This window comes from Schistocerca serialis, chromosome 2 (assembly GCF_023864345.2).
Source record: "Schistocerca serialis cubense isolate TAMUIC-IGC-003099 chromosome 2, iqSchSeri2.2, whole genome shotgun sequence".
In the NCBI taxonomy this organism is placed as follows: Eukaryota; Metazoa; Arthropoda; class Insecta; order Orthoptera; family Acrididae; genus Schistocerca; species Schistocerca serialis.
The window spans coordinates 419520482-419544111 of NC_064639.1; the positions used below are offsets into that span (position 1 = coordinate 419520482).

The 23630-nt window shown below is 42.0% G+C and overlaps 1 protein-coding gene across 1 annotated transcript in view; it reads right to left on the minus strand.

The window, feature by feature from the left end:
* Nucleotides 1–23630, minus strand: part of LOC126457273 (general transcription factor 3C polypeptide 1) — a 368859-nt gene that overhangs the window by 141953 nt on the left and 203276 nt on the right. The window contains exon 17 of the mRNA XM_050093437.1: nt 7556–7625. Coding sequence (XP_049949394.1) covers nt 7556–7625 — 70 coding nt within the window. The remainder of the gene's footprint in view (nt 1–7555; nt 7626–23630) is intronic.

Sequence of the window (23630 nt, forward strand, 5' to 3'; positions counted from 1 at the left end):
GGAACACCTCAAAATGACAAGTGATGAACTATGATACAATTCCAGTTAACAGAAGTGAATTTCTTACCAAACAGTTTATATTGAGTACCAATGAAATTTCTTTAACCATCATTTGAAGTGAAATTTCTTTGGTCTGGTGAACATTTTATGCATTAAAGATACTACAGCATAATAGTTTCAAGCCTAATTTATGTTATTTTGCTGAACATATACACGATTTATTTCAGTGCCGTTTTTTGAAAAAGTGTTTGTTGTCTTTGCTGTGGGATAGTGCTAGTATTTTGTACCTGCTTAACAATCAGAGTCTAGAAAAAACATTATGACTGTATGATTATTTGGATACATGTTCACATACCATCAACTTTTCTGTGTAACACAGCTACTCACGATTAGATGCATGGGTTTCTATTTTGTGTGGGTTTGTTTCTGTACCGTGTGGGTATGATAATGAATCTTTGCTTGTGTTTGTAAATGTGCGGATGGATATGTGTGTGTGTGCGAGTGTATACCTGTCCTTTTTTCCCCCTACGGTAAGTCTTTCCGCTCCCGGGATTGGAATGACTCCTTACCCTCTCCCTTAAAACCCACATCCTTTCGTCTTTCCCTCTCCTTCCCTCTTTCCTGATGAAGCAACCGTTGGTTGTGAAAGCTTGAATTTTGTGTGTGTGTGTTTATATTTGTTTGTATCTCTATCAACATACCAACGCTTTCGCTTGGTAAGTTACATCATCTTTGTTTTAAGATATATGAATCGTTATTTAATGAGAGGTGATGTTATTTGGAGAACAGGTGCGCAGCAAAATTGATATAGCGAGATGAATAGTGGAATGGGGCATATCAGTGGTAACAATGGGGATAGAAGAGCAGAAATAATAGATGGTGGTGTTGGTGCTTGAGCGTGGGAGTTGTACAAAATAAGAGAACAGGAAGGCTGAAGAACGTAAGATAAGTAGATAGAGATGGACATGGCAACAGAAGAGGTGAAAATCAGTGGTGGAAACACGGAAATAAATGAACTCAAGTAGAATTAACAACAAAACTGAGATGAAAAAAGAAGTAGAGTTCACAGAGAATGCCAAGAAACATGTCAGAAAAACATGAGCTGAACAGAGGAATATCCAACTGGAGGAAATAAGAGAGAGGTGTTAGCTGATAAGGTATGTTAGTTTACTAAGGGTTTAATCAGAAAGGAAGACAAAGGGAATGGATAATGTGTTTAAATGATACACACATCTTACTTGCAGAGGTAGTTAGAGCAACAATTACAGGGAACATCTTTCTTTAATAGTGTAATAAATTACAAGGTGTACAACTTTGCTTCTGCCGTTTGCCAATAGGTGACGACAATGGTGAGTAGTGGTTGAAAGAAACAGATCATAGATGTCAGGCAGTTAGCTTGGACCTCGGTCAACATAACCTCATTCAAACATTAGTCGATTTGTGTCTGCATCATAAAGTTGTTCTCGATTGAAAATGTCAGTTTACGAGCCTAATTCTTGTCATTTGCGGGAGGTGTTACTGTTTTGTTTCAATATGAAGAAAACAGCGACTGAGTCTCATCGAATGCTCTAAAGTACGTATGGTAAGGATGCTATTAGTGAAAGGAAGTGTTATGAGTGGTTTCAATGCTTCAAGAATGGTGATTTCAATATCGTAGACCGGCATAGTGGTGGAAGAGAGAATGTTTTCGAAGATGCAGAATTGGAGTCATTGCTGAGTGAAGACTCACATCAAACTCAAGAAGAATTAGCACGATTCGTGGGAGTGACACAGAAGGCCATTTCAAAACGTCTCAAGGCTATGGGCATGAAAGAAGGAACTTTAATCCCGTGTGAGTGTGAGCTGAAGCCAAGAGGCGTTGAACGGTGTTTGTGAACAGTTGCTTCAGAGGTAAAAACGGAAGGGATTTCTGCATCGCATTGTGACCAGGAATGAAAAATGGATTCATTACGATAACCCTACATGAAAAAAATCATGGGGATATCCCGCCCATGCTTTCATGTCGATGGCCAAACCGAATATTCGTGGCTCCAAGATCACGCTCTGCATTTGGTGGGACCAACTCAGCGTCATATACCAGTGAAACAAGCACGGGTACTCATTATCGAGCATTAAAAGACCAACGGCCACAATACAGCGAGAGGCACGATAAAGTGATTTTGCAACATGACAATGCTCGACCCTATGTTGCAAAATAGGTCAAAATGTACTTGGAAATGTTAAAATGGGAAGTCCTACCCCACCCACCATATTCTCCAGACATTGCTCCCTCTGACTATCACCTGTTTAGATCAATGGTGCATGACCTGGCTGACCAACACTTCTGATCCCATGAAGAAGCCACAAATTGGATAGATTCATGGATTGCTTCAGAAGATGAACAATTTTTTTTACACAGAATTTGTATACTGCTCAAAAGATGGGAGAAAGTAGTGGCCAGTGATGGAAAATACTTTGAATGATGCATGTGTAACCAATTTGTTTCATTAAAGCCTCAAATGTTGGGCAAAAATGGCAGAAGCAAAGTTGTACACCTTGTAGCTGCCAATGATACAATTGTATTCCGTCACTCAGGAACCATTTTTGCATCATTCAGTCTCTGAAGGTGACAACACAGTGTAACAGAGTAATATTTAAATATTTAGGGAGGGGGGGGGGAGAGAGAGAGAGAGAGAGAGAGAGAGAGAGAGAGAGAGAGAGAGAGAGAGAGAGAGTGAGAGAGAGTGAGAGAGAGAGAGAGAGAGAGAGAGAGAGAGAGAGTGAGAGAGAGGGAGAGAGGGAGGGAGAGAGGGGGAGAGGGGGAGAGAGGGGGAGAGAGGGGGGGGAGAGAGAGAGAGAGAGAGAGAGAGAGAGAAGAAGAAGAAGAAGAAGAAGGCAAAGCTTATAAGTACTTGTGGTAAATATTTAGGAAGGTGGAGAGAGGGGGGGGGGAGGGAGGGAGGGAGGGAGGGAGGGAGGGAGGGAGGGAGGGGAGGGGGGAGAGAGAGAGAGAGAGAGAGAGAGAGAGAGAGAGAGAGAGAAGAAGGCAACGCTTAGAAGTACTTGAGGGAAAAATTCCCTTGATTGAGTGAAGCAAGAGTCAAAGAAGCAAACAACGGAAAATCCAGTAGGGAATATGAGAGTATTAGTAATTTGTGGAATGACACTTCTCAAATTTTATCACTGCAAGAGTTTCACACTACTCGAGTGCTTTTTTTCTTTTTACCTCAGCAATTGACAATTATTAGCATGTTTCCTATACTAAACAATTATATAGTACATTGCTAAGTATATAAATGTGTATTGGTGGTATAAAATGTATTTTTGAAGATGGAGCTACATATTTCTCTTAATGGCTATTTTTCATCTCATTATGTCTAAATAAATGTAGAAATCATAAATATAACTAATGTTCAATGAAAATTTGTTGCACACTGTTACATATTTTGGTGAATGTTTGTAGTTTGTTGTGACAATGGAAAAGAATGAGCAATGAACAAAATGAAGCTAAAATTAAATGTTGCTGTATATTTTATGGGTTTCGTGATGCCTTTTACAGTATGACAGTAAGCAATAGTGAGTGGCTGCCTGGTACATATTTTGCAAGGTGATCAAATGGAACGATGACAATTGGAGTTCAATTCCACATTTCAATTATTTATTTGGAATAAAATCTAGAGTCTTCTTCCATTGATTTCATCAAATTGGAGAGTCAGCAAATGGTATTACATCAAGAATAAGACCAAAACTTCCTGACAGATTAAAACTGTGTGCTGGACCGAGATTTGAATTAAGGATCTTTGCCTTTGGCGGGCAAGTGCTCTACCAACTGAGCTACGAAAGAACGACTCACGACATGTCCTCACAGCTTTACTTCTGTAGGCCTCGTCTCCAACCTTCCAAGCTTCACAAAAGTTCTCAGCGAAACTTGAATGACTTGCACTCCTGCAAGAAAGGATACTGCAGAGACATGGCCTAGCCACAACCTGGGGGTGTTTTGGGGGGGGGGGGAAAAAAAAAAAGGAGGTTCAAATGGCTCTGAGCACTATGGGACTTAACTGCTGAGGTCATCAGTCCCCTAGAACTTAGTACTACTTAAACCTAGCTAACCTAAGGACATCACACACATCCATGCCCGAGGCAGGATTCGAACCTGCGACCGTAGCGGTCGTGCGGTTCCACACTGTAGCGCCTAGAACCGCTCGGCCAGCCCGGCCAGCGGGTGTTTTGAGAATGAGATTTTCTCTCTCCAGTGTACTGTGTGCTGATACGAAATCTCCTGGGAGATTAAAACTGTGTGTGGTCTGAAACTGAAGCTCAGGACCTTAGCCTTTTGCAGGGAAGTGCTCTACCAACTGAGCTACCGAAGTATGCCTCATGACTTACCCTCACCGCTTTACTTCTGCCTGTACCTCATCTGAACAAGATCTTCTCTGACCTTAGTAATACTGTTTGTAACACATTGTTAAGATCTATTTAGCATTCTACGTGCAAATACACATGCGCACGCCCACACACACACACACACACACACACACACACACACACACACACACACACACACACACATATACACAAATCACAGGCTATATCATACTATTAAAACCAACAGTAATGAAAATTATGCTGTTGCATTATTCATGCCTACAGATACATAAGTGTTGATAAATCTTTTCTTCTTTTTTCTGGCCTTTACACCATGTTTTGCAGGGTCAGCATGTTATCCTAGAATTGGCAATGTTAGCAATCAATAGAATGTGGCTGGCTGACCTCTCTGCCCCCCCCCCCCCCCCCCCCCTTCATCCTTTCCTCCGCGGACGGAATTTGCATACCCCTTTCATCTGAGTCTCGAGTTATCCCTTGTGAAAATGTGAGAACATTTTTAAAATGTTTGCAAATTGAGTAACTGAGGCAGGAGTTGATACCAGTCCATCCCAAAGTCAGATCTTGCCTGGTCAGCACATTGGCCCTCATTTTAAATCCAGTGGACGGATTCGATCTGGGGCAAATCAGCTCCTCACATCCCAGAAGCAGTGTGCTAACACTTGTGTCCACCCAGGCATATCTGACTGTTGACAAGTAATTACTTCATATGCGATGCGGTCATAACATTCCAATGTACAAAAATTTGGGTAAACTGTTGTGACTTGGCAAGACAGTCAAGCCACTATGAGATAGCCGAAAGGCACGCGTTAAAGCTCACGCAGGCTGGCGTGAGGTCTGGAAAATGACAAGGTCTTTATAGTAGCAAAAATAGTACGTAGCTTCTGGAATACTTAACTTTAATCCATAATTGGTGAACATCTGTCTGACGGTACATGCATCACAAGATAAATAGCAAATGATAATGGCGCCTTGCTAGGTCGTAGCAAATGATGTAGCTGAAGGCTATGCTAACTATCGTCTCGGCTAATGAGAGCATAATTTGTCAGTGAACCATCGCTAGCAAAGTCGGCTGTACAACTGGGACGGGTGCTAGGAAATCTCTCTAGACCTGCCGTGTGGCGGCGCTCGGTCTGCAATCACTGATAGTGGCGACACGCGGGTCCAACGTATACTAGCGGACCGCGGCCGATTTAAAGGCTACCACCTAGCAAGTGTGGTGTCTGGCGGTGACACCACATACACCATATTTAAATACTGATTTCCTCTCATCCTATCATGGCATATCTCCCTTCAATGGGAGCTCGCAAAGCTTTTCCTGGCTAATGCTTCAATACAAGCATTAATACTAATCAGTTCCTCTTTCTTGCTAAACCAAGTTATTCACTCTAAAACACAACAATTTTGCTAGCTTGTATTCATGTGCATCGATTTACTGTTTTTCTGCCAGTTGGTAGCTTGAAGCTTTTCTAACTTTAGTTAGTTACAGCTCAAACTGTACTCTGTTTTTCAGCAAGTCACCATCTCTGCTTCCCCACTGCCAAATCGTGGCAATATACACTATGTGATCAAAAGTATCGACCCCCCCCCCCCCCCCAAAACATATGTTTTTCATACTAGGTGCATTGTGTGCCACCTACTGCCAAGTACCCCACATCAGTGACCTCAGTAGTCATTAGACATTGTGAAAGAGCACAATGGGGCACTCCTCAGAACTGTAGTCAGGTAATTGGGTGTCACTTGTGTCATTTGTCTGTATGTGAGATTTCCACACTCCTAAACATTCCTAGGTCCACTGTTTCCAATGTGATATTGAAGTGGTAATGTGAAGGGACACATATAGCACAAAAGTGTAAGGCCAACCTTGTCTGCTGACAGGCAGAGACTGCCAACAATTGAAGAGGGTTGTAATGTATAATAGGCAGAAATCTATCCAGACCATCACAGAGGAATCCCAAACTGCACCAGGATTCACTGCATGTACTATGACAGTTACGGGGGAGGTGAGAAAACTTGGAATTCATGGTCAAGCGGCTGCTCATAAGCCACACATCATGCCAGTAAATGCCAAACAATGCCTTGCCTTGTGTACGGAGCGTAAATGTCAGACAATTGAAAAGTGGAAAAACATTGTGTGGAGTGACAAATCATGGTACACAATGTAGCGATCCGACGGCAGGGTATGGGTATGGTGAATGCCCGGTGAACCTCATCTGTCAGCATGTGTAATGCCAACAGTAAAATTCGGAGGTGGTGGTGTTATGGTATGGTTGGGTTTTTCATGGAGGCACTATCACAGCACAGGCCTACATTGATGTTTTAAGCAGCTTCTTGCTTCCCACTGCTGAAGAGCAATCCGGGGATGGTGACTGCATCTTTCAACACTATTGAGCAACTGCTTAAAATGCACAGACTGTGGCGGAGTGGTTACACAACAATAACATCCCTGTAATGGACTGGCCTGCATAGAGTCCTGATCTGAATCCTATAGAATACCTTTGGGATGTTTTGGAATGCCGACTTCATGCCAGGCCTCAATGACTGACATCGATACCTCTCCTTAATGCAGCACGCCGTAAAGAATGGACTGCAATTCCCCAAGAAACCTTCCAGCACCTGATTGAACATATGCCTGCGAGAGTGGAAGCTGTCATCATGGCTAAGGGTGGGCCAACACCATACTGAAATCGAGCATTACCGATGGAGGGCACCACGAACTTGTAAGTCATTTTCAGCCAGGTGTCTGGATCCTTTTAACCATAGTGTAGAAACTAAGCATTCAGCCCCATTTCACCCCCTGGGCACAGAGAAAAATATACATTTCCAGGAATCACTTATGTGCCTGTTTATCTCTTTTGTCTCCCTTCTGCTCATTTTTTCACATACTTGGCTTCTTCCAACAGGTATAAAGTAAGGTGATTTTAGTCACCTCAGTTCAAACTGTACTTCATTAACATTAGTTTTTACCATGGATCACATTACATTAGAAGTAAAGAAATAAAGTAATTTCAATTAATGCTTGTTTTCAGCAGTCTAAAATGGCTAGCACCAAGCCCAGTTTCTTAGTTTTGTTGGTGTATGAATCTGCAAGTAACAAAAAGTAACCCTCATGCAGTAACTAAGCTTTTGAATGTTGCCAAATTTAATGCCTTTGTAAATAATAGGATACATATCAAGTAATACATTTTCTTACCATAGTTCCAGCTAGATCAAAAGCAGCAAACTTAGATGTATAACTCCAGTTCCAGTTCCTCTTCAGGTGACTGAAACAAAGTAAATGAGAATCACTAATACATGAACAAATTAACAAAATTAATAAACAAATGTTCTAATACAAACTAAAAATCAGACAAAACAACAAAAATGTGCTAAATATTTAAAAGTGAACATGAATGATTACATATACTCATAAAGAAGAAGAAAAACCTTTTACGTTCTAATTATATGATACAGAACAATAAATACATATAAATTAATAATGTTGGACTTGGGCCATAGAATGGAGAACAACTGCTGGTGGAAATGTAACATACCAATATATTTTTCCAAGCAGGGGAAGAGGATAATATACACTTAAATATACAATATAGATTACACTACAGGCTAAACACAGATAGCATGTAACTACATTATTGTACGAAAAGGGTGTTCTGATCTTCAGTCAGAAGTTTGGCCTGATGCAGCTCTCCATTCTGATATATCCTGTAGAATCCTCCACCCCTCTGAATAACTACTAAAACCCACATCTATCTGAATTTGTTTACTGTGGTCAGGCCTTGATTTCCCTCTGCAATGTTTACTCCCAACACTTCCCTCTGTTACCAAACTGACTATTATTATTATTATTATTATTATTACTATTACTATATCATGACAGTTTTAGGCAGAGAGTGTTTTGAACTATGGTTGCACAAGATACCGGTAGAGGACAGTCCTGAACTACCACCGCCAAACAGCACTGCAGCAAACAACTGTGCTGTAGCCATTACTAAATTCTTTGTTCCTAGAATTTGCCTCATGTTGCAGATTGCTTTTTTTTATTTTGAAATGAGTGAACACATTAATCCTGGTGCATAAAGGGATTTGAATGGGGCTCTCACCATAACAAAAAGAATCAGTAATCCCTATGACCGTTAGATCACTTCTGCTTTCATGGAAAAACAGAACGCGGACATACACTATGTGATCAAAAGTGTCCGGACAACTGACTCAAAATGACTTACACGTTCATGGCTCCCTCCATCGGTAACACTGGAATTCAATATGCTGTTGGCCCCACCCTTAGCCTTGATGGCATTTTCCATGCTAGCAGGCATATGTTCAATCAAGTGCTGGAAGGTTTCTTGGGGAATAGCAGTCCATTCTTCATGGATTGCTGCACTGAGGAGAGGCATCAATGTCAGTCAGTGATGCCTGGCATGAATTCAGTGTTCGAAAACATTCCAAAGGAGTTCTATAGGATACAGGTCAAGACTCTGTGCAGGCCAATCCATTACAGGAATGTTATTGTTGTGTAACCACTCCACCAAAGGCCGTGCATTACGAACAAGTGCTTGAGCGTGTTGAAAGATGCAATTGCCAACCCTGAATTGCTCTTCAACAGTGGGATGCCAGAAGGTGCCTAAAACATCAACGTAGGCCTGTGCTGTGATATTGCCATGCAAAACAACAAGGGGGGCAAGCCACCTCCATGAAAAACACGACCACACCATAACACCACCACCTCCGAATTTTACTGTTGGCACTACACACACTGGCAGATGAGGTTCACAGGGCATTCGCCATACCATACCCACACCCTGCCATCAGTTCGCCACATTGTGCACTGTGATTTGTCACTCCACACAATGTTTTTCCACTGTTAAATCGTCCAATGTTTACATTCCTTACACCATTGAGACGTCGTTTGGCATTTACCAGCGTGACGTGTGGCTTATGAGCAGTCGCTTGACCATGAAATCCAAGTTTTCCCTCCTCCCGCCTAACTGTCGCAGCACTTGCAGTGGATCCTGACGCAGTTTGGAATTCCTGTGTGTTGGTCTGGATAGATGTCCAGTGGCAGAATTAGTTTTGTTTTCAGATGATACAGGTGTTCTGTCATAACATCAAGTGCCAGCACATCATCCTGAACAAAACAGCAGAGAAGGCTTTGAGATGATGTTAGCCAATAAATAGTACCCTGACTAGGACCACACCATGACAAGAGTAGCATCTACACGAAGAGAATAAAAGCAACACGCCACCTAGCCATGGCCCCACTAAAAGAGTCGCACTAGAAGATGAGCCGTCATCCAACGATTTAGCCGTGACTTGTGATCTTTATTAATTGTTTGCATGTAAATTGTAAATATTGAAGGATATTCATTATTTGCATGTTGCCAATTGCTTGTTAAGTATAGTAAATTTAATTCACTGTAATAAACTCCATTATTAAGATCTGCTTGAACGTTGTTAGCTATCCGAGAAAACAGCTTCCTAGGCACCCTATATTAGTCTAGTGGGAAGGATCCCACACTGGCAATGAGTTATGAGAAGAATCCAGTGCCTGGTGGCCACGGAATTTTCTTGTGCGTTTTTCTGGTGCCTAATTCTGTCTTGTCTTTATTCTGCAGGGGTGTTTACTTGCTTTAACAATCTCTTATACTGTTTTTTCTAATCAGAGTTTTCAGGTGGGCATTGCAGAAATTTTCTTTGCTTTTGTACTTATTTTTTTCTTGCTTGCCTTGTCTGTTTCTTGCATTTGTCTCTTCCAAAATGCCCACCCCACCTATCCCACACCCTGCTCAGGTGCCACAGCTGCCAGTGTTAGATGCAACACAGCTAATGCAGATGTTTCAGTTCCATACTAAACAATTATCTACCCTGCTCAACACGGTGCAGCAGCTACTGGCCAATGCTGTGGTCCTGACAGAACAAGCACCATTTACAGCAACTCCTACACCTATACCGTCTTTCCACCAGTTTTGTGAACAAGAGGAGGAGTTGCTTGAGTGGTTGCAACAATTTGTAGCCCAAATAATGTACTAGGTACTGTGAAACTTTCCTATCTATTATCCATGGTAGGAAGAGCAGTGTTCCGATTAACTCACGAGTTCTTCCCCAATGCCACTCTGAGTGAGCTTTCACGTAAATGGGTTGTAGATTCGCTAACTAACTATTATGACCAACCAGTGAATGTGGTAGTGGCTAGGTATCAATTCTTTAATTGCAAAAAATGGTCAGAACAAACTTATCACAAGTGGGTAACAGATTTGCAGGGTATGACGATGAAATGCAAATTCAAATGTGACTGTGGAGCTCTATATTCAGATTTTATGTTGCGTGATGCGATCGTGTACAATGTACCTGATGTCATACTCTGAGAGCAGATTTTGATAGAGTCCGATACATCATTTCAGCAGATAGAGCAAATACTAGATCTGTACGATTCAGGTGTCCTGTCGGCCAATAAATTTGAGCAGCCGGCAAATTTGTCGGGTTGAGTCCCTTTTTTGCGAGCCACCCATTAGCAGCAGCTCGCGCTCGCCACACCACATAAACACCTCTCCACGCCACGTAAGCAGCTCACTAAACAGGCGAACTGAATTACGTCTTGCCCTTGGTGTTATTCACGGAACAAACGTCAAGACTACTTGTCTCTACGAGCTCAGTGTAATATTTGTGGCAGGAAAGGACATGTACAATCTGTATGTTTGCAATGGAACAAACATACGAATTCGCCCCACTCACAAAAATCTAGTCACAAGGCCCATGTCATTAAAGCAGTATATTCAAAGTCTGAAACAAGCATTAGCAACACTAGAAAGCATGCAGTTTCTTCAGTGATATGCCAGTCCGACAAACTTTTTGTTCATTTACTCCTTTGTGGGAAATTTCAGTTCAACACAGGTGCCCCTGTCACATTGCTAAATCGTCATACATATGAACTTTACGGCTTCCCATGCCTGTCTAAAATTGGCACGCAACTGACAGCTTATAATGAACACGAGATTCCCATTCTCAGAAAACGTACTTTGCCTGCCATGTACTGATCACATGTGCACATAGTGACTTTTATGGTGCCACTATCACATGATTGTATGAACATATTTGGTCTTTTGACATAAAAGTTTTCTGGGTACGCTACCACACGATATCGTACAAAACTAGTGCTGGAAAAAAAGACCAACATTTTGGCCATGGTCGGAGCAGCCTTTTTCTGGATCTACTGGTGCATTCTAGCTATGCAGTGCCCCTTATGTTTTGTTATTACTGTGCACTGCGCATGCCATTATATCAAAATTTTAAACAGATAGTTCATTTCATTGGTTACTTAAGGAAGGAGGAGAGGGAACTTTATTTTAATAGGTTATTGGAGTGGAGGGAGAGCGTAACCTCTATTGTCTATTGGCTCTTGTGTTATGTGCCATGATTGGTGGTCACTGGCAAATGAGAAGTTGGATCCTGTTTACCAAATGCTGAACGTTGGCCGCAAGTGCTCGCGCCTCTTGTTGAGAGTGTGGTCTGATGGGCTCTGATTGCTGGCAAAAAAAAAAAAAAAAAAAAAAAAAAAAATAGTTCCCTCTCCTTCTTCCTTAAGTAACCAACGAAATGAAATATCTTTTTAAAATTATGTATCTTTTTAAAATTATGACATAATGCCATACACAGCGAACAGTAATAACAAAACATAAGGGACACTGGATTGCTAGAACGCACAAGTAGACCCAGACATAGGCCACTGCAACTGTGGCCGAAATGTTGGCTTTTCTCCAGCAGTAGTTTTATACAATATGACGAGGTACCATACCGAGAAAACTTTTATGTCGACTGACTCTGGCCGCATTAAGTCTACGCAATTATATTTGGTCTTGATTCATTTTATTTGTTTGGCTTTAACATTCAGGACAATGTGCTGTCAGTGTCTGCATTCCATGCAAAAAACAGTGGAGCCAGCTTGCTAAAAGAATTCCTGGAACTCTTTTCTGAATGTTCAGGCAAGGCTAACAATTTTGTTGCACATATTACTGTGAAAGACAATGCTCAGCCAAAATTTTGCCAGGCCAGAATTGTTCCAATTGTATTACGGGACAAAGTCACTGTTCAACTTTAAGAATTGCAAGATAGCAGAGCTATTGTGCCAATACAAGCTAGTCAAAGGTCAAGTCCACTGGTTTTGCTCTCTAAAACTTCAGGTCGCATTCGCCTCTTTGTTGACTTTATGTCTACAGTCAACACACAAACTGTGATCCGTTGCCACACCCAGAGCATCTCATGGACAGATTAGGTGCTGGTCGCTACTTTTCAAAAATTATTTGCGTGACACGTATCTTCAAATACTGTACGATGAAGAATCTCAAAAAGCATGTGTAGTGAATACTCATTAGGGCTTGTTTAAATATTTGCATTTGCCTTTTGGCAGTGCTTCTGCACACGCTATTTTCAAATGGTATTTGGAACAGCTGACTGCGCAAATACACCTGAAACACACCTTGCAAATGTGCTTGCTTTGTTTCATGTGTTATCTGATGTAGGACTAAAGTATAGACTGGACAGGTGTGATTTTTTTAAACCCAAGTTGCAGTATCTTGGTCATGTCATAAACAGTCAAGATGGACATCCTCTTCAGTCACATTTGTTAGCCATAAGAGATTTGCCAGTTCCTCGCAATGTCACGGAATTCCAGCGAGTTTTAGGGAAAATGAACTATTATATTCAGTTCATACTGAATGCTGCGCAAATGGTAACTCCATTGCATCGCTTGTGTTGCATGAATGTCCCCTTTGTTTGGGAAGATGGGTGCCAAGTAGCTATTCAAAAACTTAAAGTTGCATTGCTCAGTGATTATTGCTTAGTTCACTTTGATCCTGACAAACCAGTTGTATTGCAAGTTGACACTTCCTCTTACGGAAGTGGTGCAGTGCTTTCACACAGAATTGGTGATAAAGACAAGCCTACTGCTTCCGCATCTCAAGTGTTGCCCAAAGCTCAGTGAAATTATTCACAAATTGAGAAAGAGGCTTTGGCTATCGTATATGGTGTCACCAAATTCAACCACTATTTGTATGGCAGAAAATTCTACTTAGTAACGGATCACAAGCCTTTGCAGTCCTTGTTTCATCTGAAGAGACCGGTTCCTGTACGAACTGCCCAAAAATTGCATAGATGGGCTTTGTTGTTGTCTCAATACCAATACAAGATTGTGTATTGCCCGCGGCTCAACATGGTAAAGTGGATGCACTTTTACATTTTCTGATTGGACCTGATGTAGACTTTGACCTTTCTACTGCATCTTGTTGTCACATCGATGCTCAGGATTCCGAACTGCTTCACTCTTGTCCACTGAACTATAGGAAAATTGCACAGGCCACGGAAGCTGATCCGGATTTGAAAATTTTGCTAAAGTACATTCGCACGTCTTGGCCTCGTTCCTTGCATGGCATAGAGAACTCTGTAGTGCGCTGATACTTTGCACGTCGGCATAGCCTCGCTACACAGAAAGGTGTGATTCTTGATCAAAATGACAGTGGATAGTCACGTGTGTTGACTTTAAAGCTTTGCAAAAAGAAGTGTTGCAGTTACTTCACCAAGGACAGTGGGGAATTGTTCATACAAAACAGTTAGCACATCGACACTGTATTTGGCAGGGTATGGACACCCAACTAGAACAGATGCTGTCGCAGTGTCACCCATGTGTGGAAAATCAGTCCGCACCATCACAAAATTCTCTGCTTGGCCTAGGCCACAATCATCATGGCAATGTGTGCACATAGACTTTGCAGGACACACATAGCACAGTTCAGATATTGTCCTCTATTTTTGCCTCGAGGTTTACCTGAAGTGATAGTGTCAGACAACGGCCCTCAGTTCACATCAAATGAATTCTGTGAACGCAATGGCATACAGCGTCTAACTAGTGCATCATTCCATCCACAGTCAAATGGGGAAGTGGAACGTTTCATCAGAACCTTCAAGCAGCAGATGGCCAAACTTCACTCCGCACGCACCAGTGATCAAGCACTGAAACTGTTTCTTGCCTCCTATCGTTCGCACCGACGATAGGGACCATCGCCAGCAGAATTGTTTCAAGGCCGCAGCCATCGAACAATGCTCCACCCTCTTCAGAATCCGACACCGAAGGAAGGCCACACGTATCGCTTTGTGCTGCATGATACTGTCTTTTACAGGGTTTTTAGCGGCAGCAGGCGATGGGTACAAGGCAAGATCATCTGTCGACTTGGCGCTTGCACGTATCTCATTACAGGTCCAGACAGGATGCAGCACTGACAGCAGTGCTGACATCAAAATCAACTTCACCACTGTCATGTGCACAATGATCCTTCTATGTCTCTTCTCCCAGATTCACGGATCCCGAGGACAGCACAGCCACAGCAGCTGCCAGAGGGTGTCATCACAACACTGTGGCATAACCCCATGTAGAAAGAGCCTTCGCCTCCTCTTGTCCTACTGATAGAGCTGGACCCACCCGCACCGCAGCCACTGACGCCTTCCCTATCTGGTTATTGGCCTCTGGAGGTGGACGCATACCCTTCTGGTCATTTTACAGGGGACGTATCCGCCAGAGTGAAGGCCAGATGGCAAGGTATGACCGGAAACTTGACGTCCCCTGCAGCCACAGCTTCTGGTCTAGCTCAGCGTCCACCCTCCAGCCTCCCCTGCCGTTGTCACACTCCCTACACAACAACGGTCCATCGACTTGAGAGGGAGGAATGTTGTGGTATGACATTAAGCACCGGTACGTCGGCCTGAATGAAACAGCAGAGAAGGCTGTGAGACAATGTCAGCAATAGTGTGCTGAGAATAAAAGTGATACATTGCCTAGCCATGGCCACACTAGAAGAGCCACGCTAGAAGAGCTGCACCAGAAGGCAAGCCGTGATCTTACGATTTAGACCTTTATTAATTGCTTGCACGGAAACTGTATATATCGAACGACACTGATTATTTGCATGTTGCCAATTGCTTACAACCTCTCTTCGTAAAAAGGCAAAGTTAAGTATTGTCAATTTAATTTACTGCAATACACTCCATTAATAAGATTTGCTTGAATGTTGTGGAAAACAGCTTCCTAGGCACCTTATAATAGACGAGTGAGCAGATCCCACAACAGGCACTGTTGTTAAGCTGACCAAGGAAGCATCAACAGAGAAAATAGTAAGAGATATTTTTGTGAAAGTTTGACACGAATGGGCTAGCTTTAAACTTTGAAAGAACACAACACACAGTTTTGTACTGTCAAAAATATCCCACCTCAACAAGAAATAACTGACATCTTTATTATCTGGACTAAGGCCCAAGACAACCTATCTTCATTCCTTCACAACCTCAACATCTTTTTGCCCATCCATTTCAACTGGTCATCCTTGACCCAGTGTGCCACCTTCCTTCATGTTGACCTCTTTCTCTCTGACATCTCCACTCACTCCTCTATCTACATTAAACCCACTGAGTGCCAACAGTACCTGCACTTCAACAGCTGCCATCCCTTCCTCACCAAAAAACCCCTCCAACACAATCTGGCCACACGGGGTGGCATATCTGCAGTGACAAGAACTCCCTTGCCCAATATTCTGGAGGTCATAAAAAGGCCTTCACAGACAGGCATTATCCCTCACTCCTAGTCTGCAGACAGATTTCCTATGCTATATCCCAACACACTCCAATCCTCCCACCAACTCCAAAACCTGCTACAAAGCACCCCATTCATCATTCAGTACCATCTTGGACCAGAACAACTGAACTACGTCATTCATCAGAGCTTTGATTATCTATCACCGTGCCCTGGAATAAGGGACATCCTGCTCCAGACCCGTCACATGCCTTCTGAAGTGGTGTTCCACTGTCCATTCAACCTCCACAACATTCTCATCCATTTGTATGTCACTCCCAATCCCCAGGCTCTTGCAACAGTGATCATATCCCTGTGGAAGACCCAAGTGCAAGACCTACCCAATCCACAAACCCAGTATTTCCTATTCCAGTCCGGTCACAGGCTTGTCCTATTGCGTCAGAGGCTGAGACACCTGTGAAAGCAGTCATCTGATATGACAGCTCTGCTGCAATCACTCCACAACTTTTTATACTGGTATGAATTCCAACCAGCTGTTTACCAGGATGAATGGTCACTGCCAAACCAAGACCAAGAGCAAAATGGACCATCCTGTGGTACAACATGCAGCTGAACATGAAGTGCTTGATTTTAATGGCTACTTCACGATCTGGTCCATCTGGTTCTTCTCCTCCACCGCCCACTTTTCTGAACTGCACAGATGGGAGTTATCCTTACAATACATCTCCACTCCCAGAATTATCCTGGCCTCAACCAGTGATAAGCTACCGCACCACACCCTCCCCTCAACAGTTTCTGCCTCCTCTTTCCTACAACCTCCTCCCAATTCACATCCCCTCACATTCATTGTATTCATTCTCCATTAATTTTCCTCTTTCTATTCTTCTCATTTTCTGCAGTACCCTCCCCCTGCTCTCCATTCCCCCACCCAGCATCAGAACGCTGTCTGAGCCCTGTCCTGTAGCTTTCTACAGTAGTGCCTGAATGCTCCACCAAACAGTGTTCTTCTCTTCCCCCACCTGCGCTCTGCTTGTTGTAACAGTGATTGTCCGCAATGCAACAGTTGCAGTCTGGCTAAAGCAGCCAGAGATAGTGGTCATGTGTGCTTGAGGTGTGCCTGCTTGTGTAAATGTGCATGTGGTTTTTAATTTTTTTTCCTGAAGAAAGCTTTGGTCAAAAGCTTTGAGGGTAATAGGCTTTTCATTGTGAGTGTTTGCAAGTTGATGTGTCATCTTTACAGTGAGTAGCACTCTATTCTTTTCATTATCGTGATTATGAAACTACCCACAGACGTAAAATGTGACTGACAGTTTCAAATGTAGTTTAAGAGCTTTCTCCTTAACAACTCTTTATATACTATAGAGGAATTCTTTCAGAGAGATAATTAGTCATGTTAAAAGATCTATAAATGGGCAGCATGCAGCAATATATGCCAGTAAAGAATGTTTTTTAATTTTTTATACATTTGTAGATAAGTGTTCTGTGTTTAATCTGTTGACATGTTCCACATCATAATGTTCCTCATGAATTTGATCCATGAAATAAGTAACTAACTACTCAACTAACTAATCATAGGTAAAGCAGATGAAAGGCTCTGGTTAATTGATAGGGTACTGACAAAATAGAATCAGTCTACAAAGGAACAAGACAGAAATAACTGTATGGCGTTGCTGGCATAAAGACCCCAAAGGGGTATATTGAACCACTTAACACATATCACATTGTTCTCAATGCTGGAAAGAATGCATTGTCCATAACATTAAAGGCACAACACGCTAGTGATAAATGCCACATTAATAATATTATGGGCATCACTCCCCATTCAACTGTTAGCTCTCATGAGTAACAGTAATCATCCAGCAGGTAAGAGAAGGCACATTTCTGCGGGTCTGAGTCATGACAATCTGATACATAACTAAGACAGCCAAGCTAGTCAGCTGAACACCAGATGTCACAGTTAGTGCTTTGTGTTCCCAAAGCTATATGACTGGTAACAGTCCAATCAGTGACAAAGGGATACTTCCCATTCTTGGAGAATCTTTTTTGCTAATAACACAGATGATGATCCTACTTATGATTTGCCTAATTCAGTTAAGAAAGTTCCTTTCATTTTCTATGTTGTGTACAAAAATTTAGTTAGTGTAATGTATGTGAGGAAATTAAAAAATAATATAATATGTTTTTATCAATTTTTTTTTTTTTTTGCTGTTACATTACACAGACTTTCTTATTTGTGCATAATTTATGTTTTTCAGAATGAACTGTGGTGGATGAGAATCTGATGCCAGCTGCTGCTTGGACCTCAGAAACTGTGAGGCATTTGCAAGCAGCAATTGGCAGAGGGTGAAAACAGGCATGAGCCAGGACAATGGAGGATAATGACAACTGGAACAAAGGGGATCATTTCCAAAATGCCATTACAATTTATAATGGTGCACATGGAAATATATAAATGGAAATGAACTAGAAGTGTGACAGCAACCTGGTAGGTTCTTTTACTATTTTATTGTTAAAGCACCCCTCCTCATGAGTGTTTCTACTTTTGTCAGGGGAGGATGGCCACACACAAAAGTAGATCTTTCAGAGGTGAGGGGGATACATACTTCCTCTTAAGCTGTCCTATTCACACGAAAATGAGTACTGTACAAGTGGGACAAAATGAAAGCACTCACCCAACACAAAGTGTGATGTGAGCTGTGCCAAGAGGCACGTGGCGTATAGGTGTGTCATGAAAAGAACCTCTGGGATATCAGGCAACCTGCCTGTGTACGAGGGCAGTTCAATAAGTAATGCAACACATTTTTTTTCTGAAACAGGGGTTGTTTTATTCAGCATTGAAATACACCAGGTTATTCCCCAATCTTTTAGCTACACAACACTATTTTTCAACGTAATCTCCATTCAGTGCTACGGCCTTACGCCACCTTGAAATGAGGGCCTGTATGCCTGCACGGTACCATTCCACTGGTCGATGTCGGAGCCAACGCCATACTGCATCAATAACTTCTTCATCATCCGCGTAGTGCCTTCCACGGATTGCGTCCTTCATTGGGCCAAACATATGGAAATCCGACGGTGCGAGATCGGGGCTGTAGGGTGCATGAGGAAGAACAGTCCACTGAAGTTTTGTGAGCTCCTCTCGGGTGCGAAGACTTGTGTGAGGTCTTGCGTTGTCATGAAGAAGGAGAAGTTCGTTCAGATTTTTGGGCCTACGAACACGCTGAAGTCGTTTCTTCAATTTCTGAAGAGTAGCACAATACACTTCAGAGTTGATCGTTTGACCATGGGGAAGGACCCCTTCAGCGTCCCAGAAGACTGTAACCATGACTTTACCAGCTGAGGGTATGGCTTTAAACTTTTTCTTGGTAGGGGAGTGGGTGAGGCGCCACTCCACTGACTGCCGTTTTGTTTCAGGTTCGAAGTGATGAACCCATGTTTCATCGCCTGTAACAATCTTTGACAAGAAATTGTCACCCTCAGTCACATGACGAGCAAGCAATTCCGCACAGATGGTTCTCCTTTGCTCTTTATGGTGTTCGGTTAGACAACGAGGGACCCAGCGGGAACAAACCTTTGAATATCCCAACTGGTGAACAATTGTGACAGCACTACCAACAGAGATGTCAAGTTGAGCACTGAGTTGTTTGATGGTGATCCGTCGATCATCTCGAACGAGTGTGTTCGCACGCTCCGCCATTGCAGGAGTCACAGCTGTGCACGGCCAGCCCGTACGCGGGAGATCAGACAGTCTTGCTTGACCTTGCGGCGATGATGACACACGCTTTGCCCAACGACTCACCGTGCTTTTGTCCACTGCCAGATCACCGTAGACATTCTGCAAGCGCCTATGAATATCTGAGATGCCCTGGTTTTCCGCCAAAAGAAACTCGATCACTGCCCGTTGTTTGCAACGCACATCCGTTACAGACGCCATTTTAACAGCTCCGTACAGCGCTGCCACCTGTTGGAAGTCAATGAAACTATACGAGACGAAGCGGGAATGTTTGAAAATATTCCACAAGAAATTTCCGGTTTTTTTCAACCAAAATTGGCCGAGAAAAAAAAAGTGTTGCATTACTTATTGAACTGCCCTTGTAATTAGCCTTACACCAGTGAAGTGCTCCACTGCTGGGACTGATATACATTCCTATACTCATGGGAACAAATTGGATAAACCAGTAAAAGAAAACTGAGGGATGTGGTGTTCAAGTTACCTCGAACACCCACGCATCGGGCACTGAGCCAGCAGAAGATGTTTCCATAACTGGATCAGGGGAGATTCCAGTCCCTGGAGTGAAAGAAGTTACTGAGAAGCTGGACCAAATCAAGATTAAAGCCTTGTCTGGGACAGTGAGACGGAAACTTCTTAGAGAACATAGAGAAAAGCAAGTAATGGAATGGTTTCCTAAGAACAAGTGGATGAAACTAAAAACTCTTGAACTTAAGACTCTCACGAAAAAAAATATCTCAAAGTGAAGGGAATAAAGAGACTTCTTCTACTTCTGCAACAGGTAGCAAGAAAACAAGGGAGGAATCTGTTATTCCCAGTTCATATGCAAAAACCGAGGTAGGAAACAGAGATTCAGACCTACAGCATAGCAATCTCAGTTTTTAGGGTGACAGATATCTAACGAGGCTGCCCTCCTGTTAACATCACTTTGTGGCAGGAGGGCTCGGTCAAGACAACTGCCTCTGAAAAAAAAAAAAAAAAAAAATTTGGAGAGGATGCAATTCAAAGACTCAAAATTGGAGTCTATCTGGATAATTATGCTCTGATATTTGTCTGTGAGGGAATGGGGACAGTGGATTGGTTGGAGGAGATGCTGCCCAAGATCACTTTGTGGGGCACCGGTCAAGACAGCAAAACTACTCAGGATCATAAGTACATTAGTCTGGATATCAAAACTATTTACAGATGTTCCACCCGAGACCTTTTTAGGGAAAGACGGGGTTCAAAACCAGCAAGTCTCAACAGTTATGATCCTGGCAGGAAAATGACCCAGATTATGAGCTAGCAGCATACTCCCACAATGAGACAGTTGTCTATGAGATGATTAGTAATTGAATAAGTGCTTGGTTGTGATGCAATAGAGCTGTGCTGTCTAATGCTTAACGTGGGTCATTACTGAGGGGTACCACATGTCCCTAGCAACAGAGAGATATACTGAAAGTTTCTTTCAATATTGTTTATGAAACAGTGCTTCAGTTCGTATTTTGTAAGTTTATTTTATCATTATTTAATTAAACTAAGATTAAACTGGATTTTCCTAATATATTTTTACCTTACAAGAACATAGAAACAGTTATTCTTTACAACTGCAAGAAGTATGTCACACGCCTGCTTCTATTATGAAAAATGGCACGCCTGCTTGACGGTTAAGAGTAAGGACCTGTTCACCTTATCCAGACAACACTGACTGTCTGCTACTATAATGCACACTGATGCTTGTGTTTCAACCCTACGTTGCTATACCAGTACCAGTGGCCTATGACAAGTCACAACACTAACAATACTAACAAACAAATCCTGCAGCGTACAGTATGAACATTGTTCCTATAAAGTTGGGTACCCATACAGTAAACAGTTTTCTGTTTACTAACTCAAGTAGCAAAAACTTAATTATTACCATCCTGTACTCTCCAGTTTCCACTTGAATGGTAAAAATCAAATGAAAGCTAAAAGTGAGCCAGAGTGTGATCCATTATTCAAAGCATGGCCAGTATATGACAAGGTATATCATCAGTGCAAGAATGATCCCAACTTAAATGTAATGTCACAACTGGTGGAAGGATGTGACCACTTTGAGGAATCCTTAGTTTCAACAATATATGCCACAAGAATGATACTGATACAGAATAAAGCTATACATACTTTCAGGAGCACAGTCACGCTATATTTGGAATTTCTAAGTCTTCTGCAGTTGGAGCAATGCTGTAACGAATGTAGTCATAAAACTGCAAGACAATTTAGTAGGTAAGGGTCACATTGTGCACATTGGTTGGTATTATAACAGCTCTTGAAGTAAAATGCAGTGGCATCATCAAAAAGAATAGTAGAGGAATGCCATCTGCTATGTCTGCTATATATCTCCAACAAAATGAATTGATTTTTCACCATAAAGGAAACATTTTAGTCTTATGGTGAAAATAAAAGACAGAGGTTTGCATGATAAGCACAAAGCACAGAGGAGACATGCTTTCCCACACTGAAGGAAGACAAAAAATCAAATTAGCAGCAGTCCTCAATTACAATAAAAACAAGCTTGGTTTGATCTCAGTGACCTAAAAATTTCATAAGGAATATTTGACTATTGAACTGTGATGAAAGCTCTGCGGAGAAAGCTTTCCTTCTATCTACTTCTCGTGGCTGTTTCAAATGTGTGTACATTATATACATAGGTAAGGAAGAAAAACGTTTGCATGAGCCAATTCATTTTTTGTTTGCAAATATCTGTCAATGACATGTAGTTCAGACACTCAACCTTCCATGAGTAATACTAATATTTTAAGGCTGTTACAAACAGGAATGAAAAAAACACAGCTAATGTAGTGTGTGCTCGGAAAGAGGCAAGGAGGAGGAAGAGTAACAAAAGGGAAAGATACATTGTTTCAGCATGGTGTGTATAAAATGGTGTCTTGTGTGCAATATGTTTCCAGCCCTATCACATAAAAAGGAACTATTTGAAATATGAAGTCATTCTCATAACATGTTGTTCTTTTCCACTGTACACAGAGACAAAAGGTTTAATAGAAGAATAATATAATTCACATCTACTGAGAAAGTAACTCACTTCAAAATTGTACCAGAGAGTCAAATTATAATAAAAGTGTCTGGCACTGGATGAAGGAGATGGAGATAACTGGCTGGCACATGGTGTGTAGTTTAAAATAAGTGATTGGCACTCAAAATGCTCCTTGCACAATAGCCACTTTCCTCAACAGGAATAAGAGTTATGCTGTAATTGTATCTCTAGAATGTAGGTGATAGTAATGTATGTGTGTATACACTACAGTCACAAATGTGTTGCATGATGAGAGAAAGGGGCGACTGAAACCTTGAGCTGGCACATACCTTACTCTTCTTTTATGGCACAAAGGGTAATAACAAGTTTAATGTCATCATCTGATGGAAGACTCACTATCAGCAGTATCACATACTCCTATTCCTCGATAGACAGCAGAGAGGTTTGGAGTTTTCTCCAGAACATTACCACCTAGTCTGGTGATCAGAACCATGCACCATCACCTGTCCTCTACTAGTATGAAAATGCTTGTGGTAAAAACTTCTTTAACCACAAGAATTCAAATCAGCTATCTCTGAGATGGGCACAATTGCAAATACAGAAGTTAGAGACCTCAGCTATGGAGCCAGGTTTCCATAAAGGAGCTTTTTTGGAATACACTCATGACACCTATCTTAGAATCTTGCTATGGTATTTGGAACTAATACCAAAATTGACTAATGTGGGCCATTCAAAATATACAAAGAAAGGTAGCATGAATTGTTACAGAGCTTTTGGGCTACAGAGATTGGTCACACTAATTACAGCATGCGCAGAGGCATTTTAAGCAATCATTCTTCCTGTGCTACATGAGCAAATGGGATGAGAAGAAAGGCAAATATGTGTTACAGTGGGAAGTAGCCTCTGCAATGCACTTCACAGTAATTACTTAGATGTAAGTAATTGACCAAAGACTA